At 43.5% G+C, this 12,704-nt stretch overlaps 2 protein-coding genes across 4 annotated transcripts in view; one reads left to right on the top strand and one right to left on the bottom strand.

Moving 5' to 3' along the window:
• TUBGCP4 (tubulin gamma complex component 4) overlaps positions 1-8,354 on the top strand; it is a 30,486-nt gene extending 22,132 nt beyond the window's left edge. For both annotated transcript variants that reach the window (XM_084774304.1, XM_084774303.1), the window contains exons 14-18: positions 2,659-2,836; positions 4,116-4,250; positions 5,534-5,650; positions 6,224-6,363; positions 6,971-8,354. In XM_084774304.1, the coding sequence (XP_084630430.1) occupies positions 2,659-2,836; positions 4,116-4,250; positions 5,534-5,650; positions 6,224-6,363; positions 6,971-6,983 (583 nt within the window). In that variant the 3' untranslated portion in view covers positions 6,984-8,354. The remainder of the gene's footprint in view (positions 1-2,658; positions 2,837-4,115; positions 4,251-5,533; positions 5,651-6,223; positions 6,364-6,970) is intronic.
• Positions 8,355-8,445: 91 nt separating this feature from the next.
• TP53BP1 (tumor protein p53 binding protein 1) overlaps positions 8,446-12,704 on the bottom strand; it is a 69,812-nt gene continuing 65,553 nt past the window's right edge. For both annotated transcript variants that reach the window (XM_084774273.1, XM_084774274.1), the window contains 5 exons: positions 12,296-12,511; positions 10,454-10,548; positions 9,760-9,959; positions 9,117-9,262; positions 8,446-8,796 (listed from right to left, as the gene is read on the bottom strand). In XM_084774273.1, the coding sequence (XP_084630399.1) occupies positions 8,609-8,796; positions 9,117-9,262; positions 9,760-9,959; positions 10,454-10,548; positions 12,296-12,511 (845 nt within the window). In that variant the 3' untranslated portion in view covers positions 8,446-8,608. The remainder of the gene's footprint in view (positions 8,797-9,116; positions 9,263-9,759; positions 9,960-10,453; positions 10,549-12,295; positions 12,512-12,704) is intronic.

Here is a 12,704-nt window from a genome sequence, read left to right as displayed (position 1 = left end):
CTTTAAAAGACAAAGAAAGAAAGAAAGAAAGAAAGAAAGAAAGAAAGAAAGAAAGAATGAAAGAAAGAAAGAAAGAAAGAAAGAAAGAAAGAAAGAAAGAAAGAAACTAACTTAGCTGGGCGGTAGTGGTGCACATCTTTAATCCCAGCACTTGGGAGGCAGAGGCAGGCAGATCTCTGAGTTCAAGGCCAGCCTGGTCTACAAAGCAAATCCAGAACAGCCAGGGCTACACAGAAACATTCCCACCAAAACACACATACAAAACAACTTAGGAAGAAAGGGCTTATTTGGTGTTCCTGTTTGGATGGCAGTCCTTCATTGAGGGCAGGTAGTGTAGGAATTCAAGTAGGAGCAGAAGCAGAAACCATAGCAGGATGTTTCTCACTGGCTGCTCTTCAGTTAGCTTTCTTATACACCCCAGACCCACCTGGCCAGGCGTGGGCCCTTTCACATCAACCATAAATCAAGAAAATGCCGATAGGCCAATCTGATAAAGGTACTTCCTTAATTGAGGCTCCCTCTTCCTGGGTAACTCCAGCTTGTGTCAAGTTGACCAAAACAAAACAAATAAGCAAAAAACCCCACCTCACATTAATGAGTGAGCCACAGGCATGAGACAGTCAGAATGGAAAGCGTAGAGCCACTCAAGCGTCCTGAGATTAGGGCTGGAGAATAGCAGCACCTGAGTTTGAATCCCTAAACAGCATGTGAAGCCGAGTGCCGCCATGCCTGCAAGGCCAGCATTTCTACAGGAGGTGGGAGGTAGAAACAGACTATCAGTAAGTACACAAGCCAGCCAGTTGCCATGCAGAGGCAAACTGCAAAAGACCCTGTTTCAAGCAAGGTGTAAGGGGTGGTCTAGTTTGGCGTTCACTGTGTGCCATGGCATATGCCCACCTGCATTCAATCACTTACACACACCAATGACACTTAGATTTGTGTGTGTGTGGTTTTGTGTCTCACACATGTATGCTGGTGCCCATGGAGACCAGAACTGAAGTTGCATGTAATTGTGAGGCACCCAGTATGGGTGCTAGGAACTGAATTTAGGTTTTCTGCAAGAACAGCAAGTGCTCTTAGCCACTTAACCATCTCTCTAAGCCCAGATTTTGTTCATTTGTTTGAGACAGGGTCTCTGTATATAGCCCTAGCTGTCCTGGAACTCACTATGTAGACCAGGCTGGCCTCAAACTTAAAGAGATCTGCCTGCCTCTGCCTCCCAAGCACTAGGATTAAAAGTGTGCACCACTATGCCCAGCCAAGACATCTCTCTTTAATTGACAAGTAAATGATTGCAGGCGTACTATTTGTGGATGAGTTTGAGGCCTCTGGGATGTGGAGTCTCAGGTACCACACTGAGTTCTGGCACTTGACTATTCTATCAGTCCTTAGAAGTTTCTCTCCTGGTTTTTATGATTTGTTGTTTATGATGTTAAGTTACTTGCGAGCCTCGTATTAGCTGGGGTTTTATTTTGGCTTGTAGCATATAGCATCAGGAAGGAAAGTCAGCAGGAACATGGAGACAGGAACTGAAGCAGAAATCCTGGAGTATTGCTGCTTTACTGGCTTGCTGTTCGTGGCTCATTCTGCTTGGTGTTTTTGTTTTTTTTTAATAGTACTCAGGACCACTGCACACCACATCAATCATTAATCAAGAAAATGTCCCATAGTCTTGCCTGCAGGCCACTTTTAAGGATACATTTTCTCAAGAGGCGCTCTCTTCACAGATGACTCTAGCTTGTATCAATTTAACTAAAAATGAACCAACACAATCCTATTACCTCCACGGGGAGGCAACCAAACTAGGGGGATATAATGAGGGGGCTGGGCCATGATGCAGTCTTGTCCCTTAGAAGAGCATCTGCCCAGTGCATGATGGGACCGTATATCCCCAGGAAGGAGATGAGAGAAGCACACTGCACCTTGAGAAAGGATGAGGAAATCATTCTCCCTGTGGCCACAAGAGTGAGGAAAAGACCATCTCTTTTCAGCCTACCTCCCAGTACTTCCTTGTTCTTCACAGCTCGCCTACTGTTTTAGAATGTTCAGAAGCTGGGCAGACCAGGCCTAAGCAGGAAATGATGCGGCTGCTGCAGGGAGAAGATTCTGCAACAGGTTCAGAGCTCACAGCCTAGCTAGACAAGTTGTACAGATCTTTTTCAGAGACTCCAAAATTTGGCTACTCATAGACGCCAACAGTCCATTCACCCCCTTATTTGATGCATTTAAAAAAATATTTAATCTTACCTAAAAATTAATGTTAATATTTAATAAAATATTTTAGTGTTAAAATATTTACCATGTTAGTGTTTATGACAAAATATTTTAAATCTTTAAATTTAATACTTTTGGAATTTTAAAATATTTACTATGTTTTTGTGTGTATGTGTGTGATGTGAGTGGCTGCAGGGTTAAAAGAGGACATTGGATGTCCTCTCTCATGTTCCATCTTACTCCCTTGTGACAGGTTCTTTTACTGAAGCTTAATTATTTTGTTGCACAACTGAAAATTGCTTCACTTTCTCTGCTATATAATTTACTGCATAAATAGGCTATTCTCACCACTCTTCTAGCCTGGAGAGAGGCTAGAACAATCCCTGTGTCTGTGTGGAGGGGTGTTGGAGTGAGGTCTGTATCTCAATGATATTTCTGCCGTAGGTACAATGTTGTTTTCAAGTACTTACTGAGTGTGCGCCGTGTCCAAGCTGAACTACAGCACTGCTGGGCCCTCCAGATGCAACGCAAGCACCTCAAATCTAACCAGACAGACGCAATCAAGTGGCGCCTAAGAAATCACATGGCCTTCTTGGTAGACAATCTTCAATACTATCTCCAGGTGTGTTCTGAGTGATGTAAGGAAGAGGTGGGAGAAGGAGCCTAGAAAGCACTGAGAAGGGCCTGCGGGTCTGTATTTGGTAAAATGCTACAGTTGGAGAAATTTCAGTAGTAATATCACTAGGTATGGTGCTTGGCATTTTAAATGGAAATCCATGGATAAAGGGAGTTAGTCAGGATACTTAATGGGCAATGCACTAGTAGCTGACTTGCCCCTCTGTGTTTGTCAGACATGTCCAATTTTTGACATTATAGCATGACATTGTCATTTACAAAGTTCACTCCCAAGAACCGTGCAACAACCCCACACACACACTGCCAAAAAAAAGAATCGCATAATCTCTTAACTAATTTTATAATTTTGTGTTGCTCCTTGGCTACATGTTGGACAAGCTTGCTATTGCTAACTGGTCAGTCCGTGGAAGGGACAAGGCATGAGTGGATTACACTGTGGTAGGGAAGAGTGGTCTACAAAGACATTTGAAGCTATTAAGAATTACCCATGGAGCGGGAAAGATGGTTTAGCAGTTAAGAGCACTGACTGCACTTGCAGAGGACCCAGGTTTGTTTCCTAGCAACCATGTACTCCCAGAGGATCTGACACTCTCTTCTGACCTCTGAGCACCATGTATGAATGTGGTACACATACATATATGCAAGCAAAACATGTTTTTAAAAAACTACACAACTGTGACCAGGAATGTAGCTCAGTTGGTAGAGTTCTTAAGTAGCTTACAGGAAGTTTGAGCCCCAGCACTGCAAAATGTCAGGCAAAATGTCACTTGGCACCAGCCTGTAACCCAGGCCCTTGAGAGGTAGAAGCAGGAGAATAGAAGTTCAAGGTCATCCTTGACTATGCAATGATTTTGAGGCCAGCCTGGGTTACACGAGACCCTGTCTCAAAAACAGGAATTATACAGCCAGTCCTGTTGACACCCAACTATAATATCCATACTTGGAAGTGCCAGGAAGTTAAAATCACAAAGCCTAGGTTGCAGCAAGACCCTGTGTCAAAAGAAACAAATGGCAGGGAATACAACGCGGGGCTACAGCCTACACAAGGCCCCAAGCAACACAAACTCTACTGGCTCAGCAACTGAAACATGACACCTGGGACATTACACGGTGGCAGGCTTTGGAACAGACCCTGAAAAGTTGTCCTCTACCCTCCACAGATACTCTGAGGCATGAACAGTTCACCACATACTAAATGATTTGAAGAACCGTAGAGAACTCAGGATGTGCCAGGTACTGATACATATGTAAAATCTGTCTATCAGGTAGACGTGCTGGAGTCTCAGTTCTCACAGCTGCTTCATCAGATCAATTCTACTCGGGACTTTGAAAGTATCCGATTGGCGCATGATCACTTCCTAAGCAATCTGCTGGCCCAGTCCTTTATTTTGCTGAAACCTGTAAGTAGGGGTGGTGGTTTCCTTAGCCTAATTTTAATTTGTTCCTTTAAACTCTTGGTATTAACAAGATATGAAACTGTTAATTAAGCACTTGTTCAATTCCATTTTTACATTTTGGACAACTCAAAGCAAAACAAAATTATGGTGTTAAATGTTACAGGGTATGGTGAACAGGTATACTTAAAAAGAACTATGTATTTAACCCCTAGAAGAAATGACTATACAGGAAAACAACACAGTTCACTTTCTCTGTTGGACCAGGATCAGCCAATCATTTGAAAGTTGTTTTCACAGGCACATAGTGTCTGTCACTCTTGAGTGTATGTCTATCTGCAAGTACACACACTTAAGGACCTCTGGCAGCACCTCAACCTTGACTATATACTGGAATCATCTATGACTTTGTGAAAATCTTAGGCCAGAGAACACTTATGTCAGACATGCTGACTGTACAATAAGGCATCACCTATTGTACACACACAAGCTGGTTCCAATCCCAAGATGAAAAGTGGGAGCCTGAAATAACCCTACAGTGTTTAGGCTTTAATCTCTGCAGTGAGCAGGTTGTACTGCTCAGGGCACCAATCACAAATGGAATGGGCTTTTTGCTCTGGTGTTTGGGGCTGTTACTTGCTTCACCAAGGAAAAGCGACTTAAGTACGGTTCTGTGAACTGCGGTGGTCCTTGTAGGGCTGTATCCTTGAGGAAAAGCACATCAGAACAGGTGTTCATAATTGAAGTCTTTATTGAGTGCTTACTGTATGCAAGGCACTGGGGATACAAAGAGGTATAAGTCATGGCTCTGCCCTTAAGGAGCTCACAATCTAGTTGGAAAAACAAGACATGTACATACAAAAGTCAGCAACAGCACAGGTTGCCTGAACAACTGCCAGTGAACAACACAGATGCTACAGCAGAGAAGGGTGGAGCTCAGTAAAGGCTGCAGTGGAGAAGGAACATTTCACAGGGAATGGGGCTTGACCTGTTACTAAAGAGAAGAGAAATCCCAGGGAACAACACTCAAAGGCAAGAGCACACTCAGTGGGCTAAGGAACGGTGTGAGGTAATGGTGGCTAGAAGGAGCTTCTGTGCAAAGGAAAGAGGCCGCAGCTGTCCCAGGAAGGGGATGTTCGTTCATTCTGCAAGGTGCTGGGGAATGCCAGACAGCCTTGAAGGTGGGGGTGTCTGTGCCAAGTTCAGATATTGGAGGTCAACTGTTAAGACTATTTTCCCAAACCTTGCATTTCTAACAAGTTCTTCCTTCATGTCTGTGTTTTGAGTAGGTGTTTCACTGCCTGAATGAAATTCTGGATCTGTGTCACAGTTTTTGTTCACTGGTCAGTCAGAACCTGGGTCCACTGGATGAGCGAGGAGCTGCCCAGCTGAGCATTCTTGTGAAGGTGAGCTGCCTAGCTACTGGAAATACATACCTGCACCCCCTACCCCAGTCTCTGCTGAGTCAGTAAAGCACTTCCCAGGACAGACAGAAATGACAAGATAAAAAGATGAAAGTGTTGGAATCAGTGAGTTTTGAAGATGATTAATGTGCTGCCTGCCTCAGTGTTCAGAAATAGTACAGCCCTGAATAGTTTATTCAGCCCACCAAGGACGCATTAGCTTTGTGCTCATTTTCTCACATCCCACTTCCTTCCCTGAACCAGCCTCCCATCTCACTTGTAAGTATAATCTGAATATATCTCCTTGTAACAGAGCAAGCTCGCTGCAGTACTAGTATGTGATAGAATACATTATTCTGAAATGAGCTGTAAAATTCCTACTAATGAGAAAGTACTTTCACGGAAGTCATGCATCTCACAAATGTGGTACTAACAAGTCGAAGTCATTTTAGGAGCTGACTGAAATAGGAATATGGGAAGGCCAGGCATCCTGCAGAAATTTAAGCAAGGCCTTTTCAAAGAACCCTAGACACCCAGCTCTCTGCATGGGCAGTGACAGCTCTGCTCTCTCAACAGGGCTTTAGTCGCCAGTCTTCACTCCTGTTCAAGATTCTTTCCAGTGTTCGGAATCATCAGATCAACTCAGATTTGGCTCAGTTACTGCTCCGGCTAGATTATAACAAATATTATACCCAGGCTGGTGGAACTCTGGGCAGGTAGGAACAATCCTTGGGGGACTCATTAGATTTGCGGGGGGGGGGGGGGGGGTGTCAGGGTACTGAATTGTAGAAATGCAAAATACAACTTTAACCATTATCTCCAAATGCCCTCATTTTATAAGCAAGGCTCAGAGATTTGGGGAGTTGGGTGTTTTTTGCAGGTAAGGGATGAGTGATCATGTTCCTAAATTTTACTGGGATTTATTTTCTGGTAAAAATAATCAGCATAGTAAAATACTCCAGCTGAGAGTAAGTCTGTGCTAGGTTACGCACTGCTGTGTTCTGACGGGCAGGCTGGCTTCTGCAAGCTACTCTGACAAGTACCAGCAATGCAGCTGTGACACCATGCTTCACTGGCCACAGCTCCTTCTCGGTAAAGTGGGCAGTGCCTCGTCTGAACTTCTTGGGTCTAATACGAGATCCGTGTCATCAACAGCATTCCGTTGCCCTCCACTGCCTTCTTCCTCTCCAACATGTCCACAAGCATCCTCTCTACCTAGCTTAGCAGAAGCCAACCTTTCAGTATCAAGGTGTTAGCTATATTTCAGATTGCCGTGCTTTTTGGAAAACATGGTATTTAATGAAACTTTTTTTTCTTTTATAGTTTTGGGATGTGAAAACTCAATTCTCAAATCATTTTATGAACCAAACAGTCAAATCCTGCCACATTCTGATGTCTGGAACAAACCTCTCTAGTCATTCATCAAATGCCTGTGGACTGGTCAAAGTGCATACTTGTAGAAGCACTCCAGGGGTATAAATCCTCCTACCATTCCTGTAGGGGGACTGGGGTCCCAGGATGGCTGTGACACTTGACACTAAGACATCTGTTGGGTGGGTCATATGTGCAGCAGTGGTGCATTCGACATTTACTATGTCCCTATGGAAGAGACGGAAGTAAACAATGTGGATAAAGTATGTATAGGTTTGGCTCACATGTAAGAAAGGAGTCATGGTTATGAATGGGTCTGCTTCTAGATGTTACCATCACATTAGAAAACCCTTAAGACAGGCTGTGGGTTTCCCCTGTTTCTTTACCTTGTAATTTATAACTACACAGATTATCTTTATCCCTCAGAAGTTTAAGATGTGAGAGCCTCCCTCCTTTAAGGATACTCCAAGCCTAATCTGAGTAATTCAGCCAGTGGGTTCTAAATCTGAAGAATTCAGCCAGTGGGTTCTAATTCTTTCAGACTGGTAAAAGAGCAAGTCTAAAGACGATAGAGGTCATATTGTTCAGATTTTAGAAGCTGAAAATTGCAACCTAGTTTTCCCACTATAAACAAACCATGTGAGTTAAGGTTATGGTCAGATAGCCTAGCCACTTGCAGTCACTAGTGTTTGTATTAGCATAAACGAAGGAAATGATAACTTCGTTTACATACCTTCCCTCCAAGCTGGACAAGAATGCGGTGTTGAGGCCTCAGTTTGTAGTCACTGAATCTTCTGAGCCCCTGTGTTTGTCAACTAGAGAGGGCCCCTTCCATTGCTACCTCTGGGAGCAAGGCTTGGCAGATAATGGCCTGCTGCTTGTTTTTGTAAATAAATATTATTCAAACAGCCACACATACTCATTTACCTATTGTCTATGATTGCTTTTCATCTCACAGCAAAAGACAAGGTGTGACAGACGAAGTGACAACGAAGCCTAAAGTATTTACTGTTTGAAAGGCTGTACCTTAACAAGGATGATGTTGAATGTGAGGAAGAAATAGCTTCCAGCAGCTGTGACAGTTAACTTTCTTTATCAAGTTTATAGTCACTGTCCATAACACAGTTCTCCCTTTCAGCTGAGTGCCTTAGGTCAGCCGTTAATAAGCTCAGGTCTTGCTATCCCATCCCATTCAACTGAAGCACTGCTGTTCCTCTAGGCCCTCACCTACTTTAAAATGAGTTTTTACAAGCATAACAAACATTTTAGATGCCTGGGATAATCCTTTTGACAATGACAGTAGTGTCACAGAATAAAGTTCATCTCTACATTTTTATCTTCCTTTGTTTGTTGTACTGCTGAAGTGACAGGCCTATGTTTACCATATTCTGAGATTAAGCTCAAAGAAACAGATGAAGAAATCCCAGTTACTACAACCAAGAGATTCAACATTTATTTTATCATAAAAGTCCGGCAAATAAAACTATGTACAAGTCCATGCAAATACAATTACACACAAGACACACTTAAAACCTGGTTAAAACACAGTCTCCACAATAGCAGGGATAAAACCAGTAAGACCAAGTATCTTTAGTGAGAAACATAATCATGTTTATATTTTGGATGCTGCTTGAATCCAATTCTCTCCCCAACGATGAGGCACTGGATCACCCACTCTTGTGACACCACAGGCAGCTGCAAGGCTTCAGCACACTTGAGCACCGAGGCTGGGCATGAGGGGTCTGTCACCACCACATCAAATACCCCTAAAGCAATGTCTGCAAGAAGAGGGGGAAGTGAATGAGCAAAGTACGTTCAGTTTAACTTTCATTAGAAAGCCAGGTGTGCCTTCTAGCCAGTATTCCCTACTCTACTCTGCCAAACCAAAGCCCTCTTTCATAGATACTGTATGTTCAAACCTAAAGTAAAAGTAATAACCACTTCAGAGAACTACTGAGTGGAAATGCCATTGGAGACTACAGAAGCACGACAGCTTCATCCTTCACTCCTTCAGAAGGCAGGACTTCTCTCTAAATGAGGCTAACAGCAGAGTCTAAAGACATCCCTGGAGAGACTATGAAACACACTCTGCAGGTACCTTTGTTGTGGGCACTAGAATGGTGCTGCTTCACAGAGGCTGCCCCTCCAGTCATGAGGATCTCAGACCAGAGCTCCAGGAAGTTCTGTTGTTGATCTGACACCAAGAGGACCTTCAGATTCTGGAAAGGGTTTTCACGGGGTTGCCTGCGAAGCAGTTGGAGACAGCATTTGGGAACTGGAAAGAAACTTCAGTGCAACCTGTCTGCAAAGGGACTCTTCACATCTGAATGCTTTCCTGACTAGGCCTGTACTAAGCATGCCCTGCCTCTCTTCTGAATGACATATGCACTCTGGCATCCCAGACTTTGCTAAAAACAATCAAGTTACACGTCTGAGTCCCCCTCCCCTTCTTTTAAGTTTAATGATTGAAACTTAATCCTAGTTTCAGTGCTTCCCATAACAGGGAATACTGATCCTGTACACTAATCCCCACACACATTCAGAAGGTCGCCAGCCAATGTAGAATGAGGCTTCAGCAATAAAGTACTCGACTGCTGAAATCATTCCAAATCCACTCAAATTGTGACTTAGTTTACAGACACTCCCAGTTTCTAGTAACACTTCATTTTCTCAACTAGACTTTCCTCCCAGCAGCTAGTCTTCCTGTCTTCCCAGCTCTGGATGGGCTCCTAAACACTCACCAATCCAGAATTCTTTGCTCCTCAAGGCTATACCCTGCAGGCAGCAGATAATTACGGTAGTTTTGGAGCTGGTTGGCATGGCAACTATCATGGACCCAGACGTGAGACACACAAGGAATTCCACTGGCAAGGCACAGGAAGTACTTCCGGGTTCGACAATGCTGGTCCGCAATTAGGAGACACTGGTAGGCTGTATTACACTGGAAGAAAGCCCAGCTGATGGGTCTGGTGATGTCTAGGAAAACCTTTCCTCATTAGCTGTACATTATGAGCCCTCAAGAGAAGGTGTGAAGACTTCCAATTGATATCAAAAATACTGCTTAATCTGTTTTTTGTACCTAAGGCTTTGTTGCTCGCTGAAAAGCCAAAACTGCTTCCTGAGATGTAGTTTGACTCTTTCACCTACAGACTTTGGAAGGCCCAAATCTCAAGGGTCAACCACACCCAGTACCCAGCCTTCCAGGCTAGAGAAACAGCAACACTAATAGGCTTTCTATTAAATATAATTTTAATCTGTTGCTGTCTCAAAGCCACCACCACCTAACACAACCTCTAGCTTCCATTCTTTGTGTACAATGAAAATGCTGGACTTGGTAGCAGTGGTATGATGCCCTGGACTTCAACCAACCTTCCAAATCCTTATTCAGCCCTTTCTCAATACAGAAAGTGGGAAGCCACAAAATAAAGTACTCACCTGGGCTTCATTGAAGTCTTCAAGGATATACCCAGCTCCTGCTCGAAGCTGGCATTCTGTATACTGCTTGTTGAAAGGAGGAATTTCTAAAAATTCTTTATATATATAAAAAAATTGTTATTTTTAATAATCTTATAATTTAAATAACAGTTGGTTTTCTAGGTGCTACTTTAATGCCTGTTGGAACTGTTTCCTTTTCTATTCTGTAGCTATTAGTGCTTAGACAGACAGAAATTTACTAACTGATTTGAGGAACTAAACAGCTTGCATCTCTCATTATTCACAGTCAGCTTTCAAGGCTATACAGTACCAAGTAACAAACATCTATGCAGGACTGCCTTGTAAAGTCTGGTTTCAAAGGCTAAGTTTTAAAAGCAACACTGGGAAAGCAAAAAGAAGGCTGCAAACCATCTTTAATGCCAGACTGCTGCATGGAATTCAAGGGACTCCTAATACTGAGATCAGGCTTGTAGACGTTTTCTTCCACTGTTGTGTACCTGAATTTTGTTTAACAAACCACTCTCTCTCTTCACCAGGGCATCTCAGATTCTCTTCCTATGCACCTTCCAAACCATCTAGGTCTTTGGATTTTTTGAGACAGGGTTTCTCTGAGTGGCTCTGGCTGTCCTGGAACTCTCTGTAGACGAGGCAGGCATTGAACTCAGAGATCCACCTGCTTCTGCCTCCCAAGTGCTGGGATTAAAGGCGTGCACCACACCACCCGCACACCACCCCCCACCCCCGCTCCAAACCATATAAATCTTTAGTCCAGCTTCCCATCACTTGCCCCATGCCCTGTACATAACTGGAGAGTAGTTAGAGATAGGAGAGTTACCACACATCTTCAGGTGTGCCATTTTATGACAATCACATTCCCTCATTTTGATTCCTTCGTCCAAGACTCAGCATGAGTCAGAACTCTTAACTTACAGCATTCTATCTACTGCTTGGCTTGGACAGCATCAGTATCAGTAGGTTACTGTCCTTCACTGTATACATTTGATCTACACATTCTCTCCACCACACATCTGTCAGACCTCTGAAATACATTCTATCACCTGCCTATGTATAGACTTCATCTAGACACAAACTAATGCATCCCACATCAATGTGGCATACAGCTTTAAAATTGAAAGGGCCTAGAAACTAATTCTTCCCAAACTATCCTGGGGCACTGGGACCACCACATCCCTTTCTTACTCTCAGAATGAAGTATGCCCTCCATGGGTTTTCTTAATTAGATGCTAGAGCATAAATGGAGAAGGTGGCAGGACTCAGGAACCTGGTTGATGTATACAGTTACAGGAAGGTAAAGCCAATACTGTATTATAATTCCAAGCCTGCCATTGTTGAAGCCTGATAGATTTTATCATTCATTTTATGAATGAAGAATGAGACACTTTCCCTAGGCCAGCGAGAGGACTCAGCAGGCAAAGGCACTCACTACCAAGCCTGGTGACCTGAGTTGGATCCCCTGCAACGCCTCAGCAGGAGGAAAGAGAACATACTCTTCCAAGTTGTCCTATGACTTCCACATATGTGCACACATGCATACACACCCATGTACACATCTATATAGACATACTGAATGTATGTGTCTATGTCAGTATGCAAAGTAACCAAAATATGTATTTCTCAGCTGTACCAATACTATCTTTAGAATCACTCCCTGAGAATTCTGTAAAAAATCTACTAACCAGAAGTAGGGTACAAATTAATCTTACTTACTTGACCAGAATCGTAGTTACCACCCGCCTGGTGCACCACCCTACCTGAACACAAGAAGCACCCTCTCACAAAGTAAATGGAAAGAGTGCAGGAGTCAGCACCCTGCGGACTCACCCTCCTCCTCTTCGCTGCTTCCTGTAGGACCATCTAGCAGTTTAGAGCGGCTGGCCAGCTTGTCACTGGTGGTGGCCATGGTGAGGAGAAAGGCATAGCCCAAAAACAAGGTCTTGTTGAGGGGCAAAGGCCCTCTTGGCTCTTCCAGGACAGAAGGTTCACTTATGTTGTCTCCACTCTCACAGGGGCTTACAAACTCACCTGCCCCTACTGTACCTGGGAAGGACAAAGCTCAGTTACTAAAATGATGCACAGACACTGTATGGACAAAGGCCCAGCACCAAGCATATCCTAATAAGACCAGTAAATAGAGCCAGTCAGTCATTCTAAATGGTCAACAACCTAGAACCAAATTTAGAATGAAGACAAAATGACATTAAATCTGACATGATTATTACAGTGCTAAGTT

The sequence above is a fragment of the Acomys minous genome (genome assembly GCF_964271855.1).
Source record: "Acomys minous genome assembly, chromosome: 3".
In the NCBI taxonomy this organism is placed as follows: Eukaryota; Metazoa; Chordata; class Mammalia; order Rodentia; family Muridae; genus Acomys; species Acomys minous.
This window is presented reverse-complemented; position numbering and strand designations above follow the sequence as displayed.